General features: G+C 45.8%; 1 protein-coding gene across 3 annotated transcripts in view; it reads right to left on the bottom strand.

Annotated features, from left to right (window-relative positions):
- KIF16B (kinesin family member 16B) overlaps positions 1 to 14,371 on the bottom strand; it is a 280,303-nt gene that overhangs the window by 73,508 nt on the left and 192,424 nt on the right. For all 3 annotated transcript variants that reach the window (XM_082670031.1, XM_082670032.1, XM_082670033.1), the window contains one exon: positions 12,502 to 12,624. In XM_082670031.1, the coding sequence (XP_082526157.1) occupies positions 12,502 to 12,624 (123 nt within the window). The remainder of the gene's footprint in view (positions 1 to 12,501; positions 12,625 to 14,371) is intronic.

Raw genomic sequence — 14,371 nt, 5'->3', positions numbered from 1 at the left:
CAGCGGGGGAGGAGCTGGAAGGAGACAGAGGAAGATGGCCTGACGGGGAGAGAGCTATCCAAAGCTGTGTGTTCCTGTGAACTGGGCTCAACGGAGGTCTGTAAGGGGATCAGATAATGAAGAGGGTGGGGACTCTCTGGAACCATTAACACTGTATATAATTTCCCCAAAATACTGAACAAAGAAGATCATTATGGGTACATTTAAGGCAATGGTTCATTTTGTGGCCTCGCGTCTTGATATTTTAATAAACTCATATTAATAAACCCACATACAGATCTCAGCAGCTTCTGCCTTCAGTATCTCAGTCCATAACCTAAACCAGCGGTTCTCAAAGTGGGACGCCTGACCAGCAGCAACAGTTTCACTTGGGAACTTGTTAGAAATGCAAATTCTGAGGTCTCACCCACACTTCATCTGGAACTCTGGGGTGGAGCCCAGAAATCTGTGTTTTAACAAAATCTTCAGGGGCTTCCGACGCAGGGTAAAGTTTGGGCAGCCTTGCTGTAAAGCTCTGCGTGTTGCTGCCCCCAAATCAGATGTGGTGGCTTGTGGAGAACAGGACGCATTCTCAGTATAACTGCAACACAAGCTTAGAGCGAGGCAGAGGGAAATCTCCAAATTCTTTACCCTTTCACAAGCTTCCTGCTTTCCACTCCCCTCCATGCACTCCCCTCTCAAGGTCAAAGCCCTTAGCATGGCATTCAGGACCTGTTCCCGGCTGACCCAACACTACCTTTTCTAACCCCAGCTCCCAGTGGATTAAAAAAAAAAAATCTCACACTTCAGACAACTGGTCAACACAGAAATGGGGCACGTTTGTCGGTCTCTGGAAGGGTCTTTCGAATGGCCTCCTCGGTATCCACCCGTCCCGTGGCCTCCTGCTCAGCCTCCAGGGCGCGTGTCCAACCACAGTCCCTCCCTTGGCAGCACCCCTGCTTCCACTCCTTTCTCCCTGGAAGAATCATTCCCTCCTCCGTGACTTCCCGGCATGCAGCTCACACTCTGATCAGAGCACACATCACGGGACATTAATTATAGAATTAAACTTGTACTAGTTAATTTATATAACCGATATTAATTATATAAACGTCTCTCTAACCTACAAGATTGTAAGCCTTCTAAGGGAGTGGGCCTTTGGCAGTAGCTGGGGTGGTGGTGGGAGGCCTCTCATTGAAGGAATAAACGTTTATTGAGCTACTAGTATGTGTCGGCACCATATCAGGTGCTGGTAGTTTTCCGAGAGATGTACTTAAGGTTGGTTTGCTTTTCAGAGAAGGTAAGGCTCCACTATCTTGGCTCCACTAACTCTGTTCTGGTGATATCTTTCAGGTTCATCTGAATCAAAGATTATTTTCATTAGTCACATAATGGTATCTTTTTTTTTGTTTTCTCTGCACTGAGAACAGGGTGCATTCTCGATATATTTGTAACCCAAGTTTATAGTGAGGCAGAGAGAGATTTCCAAATTCTTTACCCATGAAGTTTTCACCTGAATCCAGGTTAAATACAAGGATCACAAAGGCTCCCGTTCCCGCTTTGTATATAGAACACTTTAAGTCTCCCCTTGCCTATCAACACGTAGACGATGAGTGAAGACCAGCACGAGCACCACAGAAATGGTGCCCAAGGCAACCATGTGGCCACCTCCCCACAGGAAAACAGTCGGATCCCTTCTCTGTAACAGAGACAACCGCACTTTGAGAGCTGGGGAGACAGCGCACGTGAAGTTTGGGAAAACTACACAGGAAGTGGAAATAGACACTAAAGTCCTATTTTGCCCCCAAATTAAAACTGGGCACAGGATGAGGTCCTGATGCAGAGAGGAGGCACAGAAGGTCAGTACACCCAACACATCAGGTCAAAACGCTCAACTGTTCTCTTCCATGCTGAAAACGCAGGGCATCATTGCTCTGCGGCTTTGAGGACCAAATTCATTACTTCTCGCTCACTGAACGAGTCTGCTGATACAAATCCATCTTTTCTGGACCATAAAATGATCAAGTGCAACTTAAAACACCATAAACGTGTCCACAAGATGAACTGCGTTCACTATGAACAATTCTCAAGTGAGTGCTTTCCACAAATTTATGTTATATACATATTTTGCCGGTTTAAGGACTGTCGATTTTAAGACCTGTCATCAGTATGTATTTGCTTGTGTATATCTATCTGTGTAAGAAGGAGAGAATCAACAGTTTCTCACCCAAAGAAAAATACTCTAACTGGCCCCAGGTAAGTAAGCAGTTACTCGTAGAGGTCTCCTCAACAACATTTATTTTTAAACAACATTTGGAAGAGCTCCATCAAGTATATACAAATGAGATGCCCTGTGTTTAGTAATAGCTTGAAGGAAATGGTCTAATACCACCCTAATATATACTAAAACAAGTTTTGCCAGATTTCTGCAAAATACAGTCTTGTGCAGTAACATAACTATGAACATGCTTGAGGAAATATGAATATATAACAAATATTTCAATCTGTATAAACAGCAAGCATTAATACATTAGATTTCATTAAAATCTCTTCAGACAAATGTTGCAAATAGAGCTACCCAGGAGGTGGGAGGAGAGGCCAGCAGCCCATTAATCACAGCTCGCCGCCCAGTACCCCTCACTCTGGTCCACCTCCAGGACGGCCCAGTCTTTCTGAGGACAGACAGCCCAGCGCTCTCAGATTTCTGACGGGGATGCCCACACCAAGTGTGCTGCATCCGATGTCTGTCTCCAGCGTGATGCTCTAACCTCTCTCCGTCTCCCAGCCCCTCTTTTCTTCTGATCACTCACCGAGGGCTCAGGCTGGATTCCAGCTCACTCTTCCTGCCTCAAACTCCCTAGCTCCCTAGACCTTCTGGTGGGACCCCGTCGGAATAACCCCCTTCTGTCCTGTGAGCTACCCGAAACTGCTGCAGACCGCCCTCATCACCCCTCCCCAGGAAGGCAGGACGCACTGACACTAAATGTACGCGATTTTAACTCTGCAGGGTCACTCCTACATGGAAATCCTTCTAAATTACATTTTCTGTGATGAGTATTTCCACACGCTCTAGGTTTTCAATCCTCACGGACAATGCTGTTTTACTGAGATGTTAAGGTTGCCCACACCCAACGCCGGAGCAGCCTCTCAGCCCATCTCAGAATGACGCTGCTACCGCATTCTTCCCCCCTCCCTTCAAGACCGCTTCAGCTTCACTTCATCGTCCTCCCCTGCTTCTACCAGAAAGGAGCTCCTCCCCAGGGCTGGCCTCAAGTGGTACTACTTCCTGTTACCAAAGCATCATCTGTACCCGTCTACCCGCGGGCCTGTCCCGGTGTCCTGCTGCCTAGAATGCCCTCTCTCACTCCCACCAAAACCTGAAGTCTTCCCGGGTGCCCAACATGACCCCCTTCGCTCCGCACTGTTCTATTTTCTGCGTGTTTCTCTCCCCCACTTCACCGACCCCAGAGTATGTGAACAGCTTACGCACCTCTTCTGTTCCTCAATATCTTGATACTTCTTAGTATGGTCTTTAAAAAAATGTTACAGGTACCAAATAAATACTTGTTAAGTAATAAGTGAATGAATAATAAAGATAGCGGAGCCCAGGGCCTCTTCAGTAAACTCTCCCCTGCTATCTTCTCATTCCCTTTCTGGCCTGAAACGTGGGCAGCAGAATGTTTTGCATTTCAGGTCTTTTCTGATTTACCTGTAAATGTTTAAAGTTTTTGGACAATAGGCGTTAGAGGAGACAGGGAGAGGGTAAAGAATTGTAAAACAAAGAAAATGTCATTTACCAGATTCCTTTGGAAGAGAGGAGTCTTGACTTAGTGATAAACAATTTGGGGGTAAGAATGAGTGCGGGTAGGTGTGTGGAAAAAACTCCTGAAAAAAACACATCAAGAAACAAGCAGTGGTCTCTGAACTGCCTTTACAGGGTGGGTCCTATTAATTGAAGAACTTTTTGTTTCTGAACGTCATGGTCCCCTGCGTACGCAGGCAGGCGTGGGGATACAGGCCAAGGAAGGGGGCTGGAGGTGACACCCCACCACTACCCTTAGCAGGGGGGCAGCAGCTGGAGTTCCCAGGGGACATCTAGGAAGCGGGGTGGGGGACACTGGTGCTTTGGGGAGAACATAATTGTCTAAGGGGGTATTTTCAGTTATTTGCTCTGAGATGTGCAATGTATTTCCTTCTCTGGTTCCCTAGGAAACTACAGCAATGTTTTCTTTCTGGGGAACCCAAAGGAGTGCTGAGCTCTGTGGCCAAGTAGACACAAAGGAAAAGACACTGTGTCAGCAACCATCCCGGGTACTGGAGGCGAGGGGACAGCTGCCATTTGAACTGTGTCCTCCAACCATGTCACGAGCTCCTGAGCCACGCTTGCATCTCCTCCACTGTACTGGGCTCTGTGAACTTGAACTAGAGCTCCACCAACTACAGAAAACCCGTCTCCATGGCACCTGTGGGAAGAAGACGGACCCTGGCAGGAGGAGATGCAGGGAGAGGGGAGTCTAAGGTCCAACCCTAGATCCGTCCCCACCTGCTGGTAATGTGGAAGCGTGGTTACGGGGTTCACAAAGCCAAGGAGGTATAAGCTTATTCAGCCTTATTATCTAGGAAATGCCCCAGACATCCTCTGTGTAGATGCGTCACCAACAAGGTGCCTTGGAGTCTCTGGCTCCTGAACCTGGTCTGAATCCAGTGCACCACGCAGACAGGAGCCTGGCGGCTGACTGCTGGTTACGGCACCCTCCGCATAACAGGAAGTGATGCAAAATCAAATGGGGCTTTCTAGCTGGCCCAAATCTCAGCCTTCTGCAATAACTAGAGAGAATGGCTTCTTTATGCTTCAATCTCAGTACCTTCAAAATAGGAACAATACCATTTATTTTAGTATACTTAGTTTTATATGGTAATTTGAAGGTAAACTTGAAAGAATGTACCAAGACCCGAATATTCTGGTAAGATGGATGCCTTTCAAATCTAAGATCATTACTAAGGAATACTTCTTCCTCCCCCTAACACCTTGGTAAAACAGGAGAGGAACTGGGGTATTATTCTACCTTAAAATTGTGAGAACTTGGGAGAATGACAGCCTAAGCAATTTCCCAGCAAATTACTCAGATACCCAGAGGCAAAGCACGGAATGCAAACTCTCTACCAGTCATCGCTGGAGAACGCAATCATGTAAAGCTCTGGATTAAGACAGCCCTGGATCCTCACTTTAGCCCACTCACCACTTAGCTGTGTGACTTTGGCTAAATTATGCAACTCCTCCAGCCTCAGTTTCTTCATCTGTAAAATGAGCTCATGACACCTAACCTACAGCTGTACTAAAAAACGTGAAGCAACGAGCAGAGTGCTGGGGTACTCAGTACCTGGTAACTCCTGCACCGCGATCACGTTCCTTAAAAAGCCCTTTTATTACACATATTGAAAGGCCAGGGTACCTGTGGGCAGCAACTGCAAAAAGGGGAGTTCAAACCATTTTGTGATTTCTTTTAAAACAAATTTTACTCTAGGAAGAGATGTAAAACTCCCAGAATTCTGAAATGAAGGAAAGGAAATATTAATATATTCTTATAGCGGAAAAACAAACTTGAAATGGAAATCCAAGGGAGGATCACAAGGTGATGACTGCTTTTCTTCTATGCTTGTGATTCAGTCTCATTTCCTCTTCACCATTTCTCATGTCTGCAGCATTACCTCTGTGAAGATAAACAACTGCCCAAGGAACAGCAATATAAAAGATGAGTTGTTTTGTGTTAAAATAGGGGAAGTGAAAGTTGTTTTTTCTTATTTTTTTAGCGAAAGACAACATTCTCAAAGAGATGGGTAGAGTGCTTAAAGAAAAAATAAAACCTTAGGATAAAATATGATTCTTTTAAGGTTATTTCTTCCACTTGATATTTATGTTTGAAAATGGTCCACAAACTGAGTATTTGAATCTAGATGGACCACAGCTCACGCAAGCCTCCATTTGTCTCAGCTCTGCTAATGCACACGCGGGAGAACATCCATCAGTTACTAATAAGCAGAGATTCAGACGCCAACACACAAATCCTTCTGAACATTTATATCCTATCAAGTTGGGAATGTTTCTAAAAGATGTACGTGTGTGCACAGTTTATCTAATAGACTGAAATGGCTCTTATTTCTGTTCTGCCAAATAAAAAGACATTTCCCTGACTATAAATGTGATTTCTTCAGCTCCCAAACTGCACATTTTCTGGACATTTCCTCCTTATGCTTCCTGGCAGGTCTATCCACCATCAAATTCTCCAGGTTTGTCAAAACGTTAATAGCGCCAATTTATATGAAGTGCCTGTGACTTGACCAGAATTCAAGATCAAAGTTAAAGCACACACAAAAATAACAGCAACACTTGAAAACAAGTGAGGATTTGGAAATGGCCACTTTGTCTAGGGCAACACTAGGGCCTCAACTTCCAAAAGGTGCAGAAAGTAGTGATATTTAGAAGGTACAGTAAGATGAGTAGGCGAGGGAACCGGGATGGCTCAGAGGACTTAGATTCCATGGACATCTGGTACCTGGATCTACTTAGTAGCTGCGTGGCCCTGGGCGAGTCACTCATAATTTCCTCGTTCATTAACTGTAGATAGTATCCCCATTTTGGTACATCTTCCACGCTTGCGGAAGGGTCTGGCAAAGTGCCTGGGACGAAGAAGGTGCCTGATAGATGTCAGTGTAAAACGTTTTACGCAACTTGGGGAATCTGGATTTCCATGTCAGATTTCCCAAGTCTGAAGTGTTGACAACTCACTCGAAACGTTTTAAAGTCTGTTCAGACCAAACAAAGCACGTGACCCACCGCCAGTGTGCTCCTGCCGCTGGGAGTCAATGCTGTTCCACGGTTTCTCGGCCCTGGTCCCCGGGTCCCTGCACGTGGTCCTTCAGATGCAAAGGCAAGATTCCAACTTGAACCTCGGCCGCGCTGAGGTTCTACCACTATCCCATCTCACCTTCAGGGTCTCTTCTTTCGAGGGAGGACCCGGCAGATGGGAGAGCTCTCAGGGCTAAACCTCTCCCGGGCTCTGGGACGCAACGGACGGAAATTAGGAGGCAGGACTCACAGAGCTAAAAACTCAAAAAGAAAACGCCTACCACCGCCCGGGTGCTCAGGGATTACCCGCAGGGTCTACAGGTCTGCGCTGGGCGTGTTCCCTGAGGTTAGACTTCTCCGCTGTCATCCGTTCTCCTGTTTCCTCTGCCTCTCCTTCTCCTCCTCAGGCCACTGACCAGGACTTAGAGAACGTGAGCAGGCGCGCGGGGACAGGAGGAGCCTGTCACCGCGGTGCCTTCAGCAAGGGCCTGATGAGCACGCTAGCACGGGCTGCTTGCTTTTTGGGCGTCGTGTGTTCCAGGTAGAGCGTGGAGTCTCGCATCCCTTTGGTCTGCGAGTGGACACAAGGCTGAGCTCCTGCAGCCACGTGACAGAAGGTGGGGACCTGTCCTCTCCTGAACAATACGAGGTGCCAGCAGCCTCCTTACAGGAGACGACACTACCACATGGGCTTCCAGGAGCAGAGGCTGAAGAGTGCCCGGGGGCCCAGATGAGGAAGGGAGGGCGAATCAGTGATGAACCCGCCGACAGAGATGGAGCACGAGGGGCCCCCGAGGGGCTGATTACAAAGGACACCCAGCCACATAACCCCTGAAGCCCCAAACAGGCTCTGCCTCATGACAACACCTGTGGCCAGCCTTGTGTGGGTCACATCACAGTCATCTGTACGGGGGCCCATTCCCAGCCCGGCCCGTGTAAGGGCTGGGGCCTCACGGCTGCACAGGCTGACGAGGGCCCATGGAGCTGACACCTACGGGAAAGACCGGCGATAAACACGACAACGACCAAGAGAAGAAAATGGGACTGTGGCTGTGACGGGAGTAAACCGGGTAACGGGGTGGCTGGGGGGCGGGGGGCGCGTGGCACTGGCGTACATGTCAACACTCGCCAAAGGAGACAGGAAGACAATCTCCTGTGAAGATTACTTCCGGTTTTAGAGGGATGAAAACTCTCAGGAAACAAAACATTAAAAAAAAATTACCAGCATTAGGTTATTTCTTTATATTATCATTTTAACATGTAAGTTAAAAGGTAGGAGATTTAAAACTATGCTGGAGACATCAGCTTATTTCTATGACATCAGAGTATGACAGCCTCTGTTAGCCATAAGCACAGATTTTGTGTCATGCTGAAATGCAATTTAAAAATTAAACTCTACCCAGTCTGGTCCTAGCTAACTGAGGATGGCAAGTATAACGCAGGGTAATTGATTTCACGTATCATTCACTGAAAAGCAGTGGAAGCAGGAGTTTGAAGATGACTGTTGTGGTCCAGGTGGAGTTATTATTTGTGACGCCTATAGCTCCGCGCTAGCACGGACTGTGCAGGTATGTTCTGCTGACCAGCAGGCCACATTCAACCACAGTCAGCACAGAATGTGCTCTTTTCCAAGAGGAGCCAGCCTGCACACCTTCAGCTCTTCTGTCTGTCTCTGACATCAGCTGGTGGGATGCACCTCTCTCAACATAAATGCGTACACAGTTCCAGAAGGCTGTGCTACTGGGAGACACTGGCAGGTATAACTGCAAGGGTAACAACAGGAACAGATACCCTGACCCAGGGGTTCTCACATGAGTCCTTCAGGGTCAATAAAGGGGGAGGTGACACTGAGATGACAGCTTTTCGTATTGTCAGAAGCAAACATCGAAACAGACACCAACCCACAAACTGTGATGTGTCCACACAGTGGAGGCTGTTTAGCAATAAAAAGAAACAAATTACTGTTACACTTAACTACATGGATGAATCTCCAAAAGGCATGTGGAGTGGAAGCAGCCAGACCCAGGAGGGTAAATGCCACCTGGTCCCATCCCCACCACACGCCAGAACAGATCCACGTAATCTGTAGTTACAGAGAGCAGATCAGTGCTGGAGAAACTTTCTGGGATGACTGAAAAGTTCGTAAATCTTGATTGGGGTGCTGGTTACAGGGGTGTACACATATGTCAAAACTCATCAGACTGTACTTAAAATGTGTGTATGTCACTGGATGTAAACTATGTCTCAATGAAGTCGATTTAAAAAATTAAATATGACCCAAACCCAAAAAGCTTACACTTACCCATTCTCACAGTTAGTTCACAAAAGAAAGTTGTTTTTAATCCCCCAAATAGAGAAGATATAAAAGACAGTCCTCTATAATTAAAACCTCTATTTTTCTCATTTTAAAGCCCAGTGATGGAAACCTCCTCAGGACTCATTGGGGATCAGAAGACATGCCTTTGGGAACCACTCTTCTCTCCCTCTCTCCCCCCAGACCCCCTTCCCTGCAGCCTACCTCGAGCATTCCTTTAACAAGGATCATGACTGCTTCATCTGGCAATGAACAGACCGGACTGGAGGACTGGAGCTACCAGGTTGGGGATTAAAATGAAATTGGACAGGAAGAAGGAATGATCTAAATAACTAATCAATTCTATCTAAAGCAGGGTGGGTAGGGAAGGGCAGGAGGCAGAGGGAACACGAAGGGTGAGGGAAAAAGCTGAGAGACAGCGCTCTGGGGCTGCCACCCCTCCACAAGCCAGCGTCCTCCTGGGGACCTGTTACCTCAGTCACTGGGGACTTACACCCAACAGGACCTGCGTGTGGCCGAGTCAGCTCAGCGCCTTAAATGAGGCAGATATAAAATATCTATATACCTTATCATCATATTTTCCTTCAAAGAAGATCTGGGACTAACAGAACAGACTTTTCTAAAAATAATACTTTTTACCTTCCTCTTCTTAAAGCCATTGGCTCACCAAGAGAATTCAGTAGCAGCCAAAGTATGACCCTAAGTGTGACTACTTGTTCTAGAAAACATTGCGTGTGCATGAAATAAAGTGATGGAAGGAAAAGGCTGGCATAGTCCATTTTAAATTCAGAACACTAAGAGGAAATAAACAACCAAAAAGCGAAGAAGAAGACAAAACAAAACCCCAAATCCTCATAAAGACACAGTAGCACATTGAACGTCATGAAGGGGATTCCAAGGGTAAAATCTCCCTCATTCCCGACACCTTACGCGGCGCTTAGGATGTGGCCGGCACTGCTCCAAGCACTTCACATACAAAAGCTCCCACAGTCCTCAAACCAACCCAGCCTGCGGCTTTCCTCAGCCCCATTTCACAGATGAGGCACAGTGAGGTCACCTGGAGGAGTAACACTCCCCCAGCACTTTTCAGACAGCTACGCTTCTGCTGGAGCCTGGCTACTTTTGTCTATTTTGTTAAGGGCGGGACAGTATATTCCCAGGGTTTCTGGCGGCCAGCAGTATTTAATGAAGTTTCTAGTACTGGGCCCTGATGCTCTGTTGACGGGGTGCTCCACCCGCCACGGGAATGTGAGACCATCAGCCCTCCTCCCTGTAAATGCACAGGGCGGCCCTTCCTACTCGGAGAAGCGGGAATTCTCCAGGCAAATGCTGACAGTCGATTCCTGGTGCTAATGATGGCAACACCTGGGATGAGAACAGAAGGAAGCGGAACAATGACATGCTCTCAGACAGGGCTTCGATCAGTTCAGTGAGGGCCCGCCTAGATTCTGAAAGGTGCCAGACAGTTCCCATATGTGGTTTCTCTAACTTGCCTTTACGGTTGCATCTTCACAATTTTAGCCAGATCGGCATACGGCCAGGTCTATAATTTGCTTGCAACTTTTATTTAAATCAACTCAGTTAAAAAAAATTAAGTATCTTCTTTATTCATGACTTAAGTTCTATGCATGAAATCGATTTAATAGTCATACTTTATTAATACATTTATCTATGGAAATTCTATGTACCAACTAAAATCATTGCATGTCCTCCAGTGCTGTGAGTTCTATGTTTTGAAGAATTCAAATTCTGAACTGGTGAAAGCCAGTCTTTATCCTCTAATTTAAAAATATGGAAATAATACAAACACGCCTTAGGAAACTGTCTCTCAATATGTATAAATGGAACTCTCCACACACACAGTTTCAAATGGCTGACGAAAGAAACTGAGCAGGAATCAGGCATTAGGTCAGGAGGAGCAGAAGCACTGGATCACAGACATGGTGCAACATTTTAATAAGAAATCGCAGAATCTGGCCAAATTCAACCACCAACACTAGCACACAGGAATCATGTCTTCTCAACAGAAACCTCAAAGATATAAATTAATGTGCACGTTTTGTTAAAAAAAAAAAATGGGGGGGGAGCTCAGTAGGCAGAAATAAGAATCTAAAACCTTGATTAATCAGGAAAGTTATTTGCACTGTTTCTCCAGGAAGACTGAAAAGGAGCGCCTGTGCCTAAGGGGAGGGATCCCCCCGAGCCCAGGGGCTCCTCTGAGGTGCAGCCAGGAAGTGGGGAAGCAGCGGGGGCGCGGCGGGGGGGGGGCTGGCTTCAGGATCCCTCCGCCCTCCCTCCCCCACAGCAAGCAGCTCACGCTTAGCTGCTTCTACAGTGTTCTTCCTCCTACGAGACTCCCTGACCAAACTGTTCAGCGAAAAAGAAATCTGGAAACCACTGGTGAGGCCCAATTTCCTCACCTTACCAATGAGGGGACTGAAGCTAAGAGAAGGTAAAGACTTTGGGTCACTCAGCAAAGTAGAATCCGAGTCTGAAGAACTCAACACCCAGATTCTGGCGTTTATCTGACCAAAAGCACCTCTAGGAATGCCCCCCGGCAGACAGATACTGGGGACCGTAGTGAACATCATACAACACCCTCGCCTACCCTCGAAAATGAAGAAGTGTGATTAACCATCAATTCCTCGAGGAGGGGATGGCGGCCAGCAGTATTTAATGAAGTGTTATGAGTCAATGGAAGTCAATTAGAAATAAGATGAAGGGGAAGTATTTGGGGAAGTATGAGGTAAGGAAACAGGCACATCTCTTCCTGAAAAGCTGTATAAATCAAATAATGTGTAAACAGATTAGGAAAGCTTCCTAATTACGAACAACAGAAACAAAAACAATGAAAATAGCAGTAGAAATAACAGCAACAGCTATAATGTATCCTTTATTATCTACCAAACACTGGAGTCAGCACTTTATATGCACTTAATATCCCTGTGACATATTATTGTTCCCACTTTTATAGATTAAAGAACTGAGCCTAAGCCCATGGTAGGGTGACCAACTGTCCTGGTTTGCCTGGCACCAAACGGGTTCCCGAGGTGTGGAACTGTCAGTGCCGAAAGCAGGAAAATCCTGGGCAATTTGGGGTGGCTGGTGACCTTACCTGTGGGGCTGGTAGGTGACAGTAACTTCCATGTCAGCCGGACTCCCCAGCCACCACTACCTTCTATGGGATAACTTCCCTCCATGTGCTCCAGCCTAGACTTTCACATACTGGTTTAAAGAAGGGCATGACCAGTATCGTACAAAACAACACGTTCATATGTAGCTTTAGCTCCATTTAGAGAAAAGACAGCACTGCAGAGCCTCGAGCCTCCATCCCCCAGAAGAGTAAAGAAGGGACACTTACCTTGACCTCAAACTCGAAGTGCTCATCCTTCCCTTGGCCGCAGAGGACATAGCGTGGAATACTAATTTTGATGGGGTCCTTCAGGTTGTCTGGATTTGCTCCCAAAGAGCGAGACACCATCCGCTATCAAAGGCACATCAGATGGGAGAACAAAGAGAGACCAAGATCACTGCACTGCAAATACCCCGCCCGGCCAGGCGGAGGAAACGCGTTTCAAGCAAAGAAAAGAGCATCAGACCAGTAGAGTTTACTTAGAAAAATGATGGTTTCCTTTGAAAGAGAAACGCTAAGTCTCTCTCATGACAAAAGACCATTTCTTTAGGGATACCATTCTAAAAAGGTAGGGCGAAAGCACTTCCAAATGTTGTTTGGCTTTGATGTTCCTTCCAATTTATAAGAACAAGTGAAAAAAAGGACAGATTACATATCCTGACTCTAAAAAAAAAGTCTGGTATAAACCAGATTCTTTTCTGAAAAGTCTTGATCACTGAACAACTTCTTTTTTCTTCACAGACTACCAGACTGCTGTACGTAAAGCTCTAAAGCTGGAGATTTTATTCAAATGCTCTTCATTTTTAACTTCCAGGCATTTTTATAAGGCAGTGTAGTGTGGAAAGCTCTTTCAACCACAATTAAAATGAATCCCCAGTGTTTCCTTTAGGTTCCATCTGCTTAATAATCAACTGGGCTCTGACAAATGTCTACGGTCTGGATGGTGGGAAGACGGAGGGGCTTGAGGAATAGGCATTAAAAAAAATTAGAAGGGAATTCTCCTGAGTGTAAAGGGAAGGAAATCTCTGAACAATCCTTATCATTAACACTAACGGAGGGCTTTACGAAACATAAGAAGATGTGTTTTTGAAGCAGTAACAGTAATAAAATAATTAAAATCATATTTATAGTTAGCATCATAATTATAGTTAGCGTTTATTGAATACATACTATTACCCAGAATGTGCTGAACAGTTTATGTGCATCGTTTTGTTTAATCCTCATGACCCCCCCCAGGAGGCAGGAACCATTATGAACCCAATTTATCAGATGAAGAGTCCCAGGACTCAGAGCCTAGGTAAATTTTAAGAGTTTAGGTAACTTAGAGGTAAGTGGTAGAGTCAGGATTCGAACTCAGGCTAACCGAGAGAGCCCACATGCATCACCACTATACTGCTAGTGTGACATTTATTTATCAATTTATTTTTTAAAACTTTTAATGGGGGTATAATTGATTTACAATGTTGTGTCAGTTTCAGGTGTAGCGCAAAGTGATTCAGTTATAAATATTTTTTCATACTCTTTTCCACTGTAGGTTATTACAAGATATTGAATATAGTTCCCTGTGTATGCAGTAAATCCTTATTGTTTATCTATTTTATATATAGTGGTGTATAGCTGATAATCCCAAACTCCCAATTTGTCCCCCCGCCCATTTTCCCCTTTGGTAACCGTAAGTTTGCTTTCTCTGTCTATGAGTCTGTTTCTGTCTTGTATATAGATTCATCGGTATTATTTTTTAGATTCCACATATAAGTGATAGCATATTTGTCTTTCTCTGCCTGACTTACCTCACCCAGTACCTTTCATGAAATTTTAAAGTAAGTCCATCCACCTGAGATAAACTGAGCTAACATATACAGAATTTAAGAAGACGGAAAACCCATGGTTATACAACTAAACTCACTGATTTGACCAAAAAGAACAGGGGCAACAAGCTCCCTTTCCCTCAGGCAGAAAGGGGTCCTGGACCCTTGGATCCTCGGCCAGGGGTAGCATGGATGGTCCAGGTTTGCTGCGCATGGGAAAGCTCAGGGCTCTGGACGACATGGAGGCACGTGACTTGCCTCAGGTGGCGGCTCTCATCGAGCTGACAGTG

The sequence above is a fragment of the Grampus griseus genome (assembly GCF_964374135.1).
Source record: "Grampus griseus genome assembly, chromosome: 14".
NCBI classification, from domain to species: Eukaryota; Metazoa; Chordata; class Mammalia; order Artiodactyla; family Delphinidae; genus Grampus; species Grampus griseus.
This window is presented reverse-complemented; position numbering and strand designations above follow the sequence as displayed.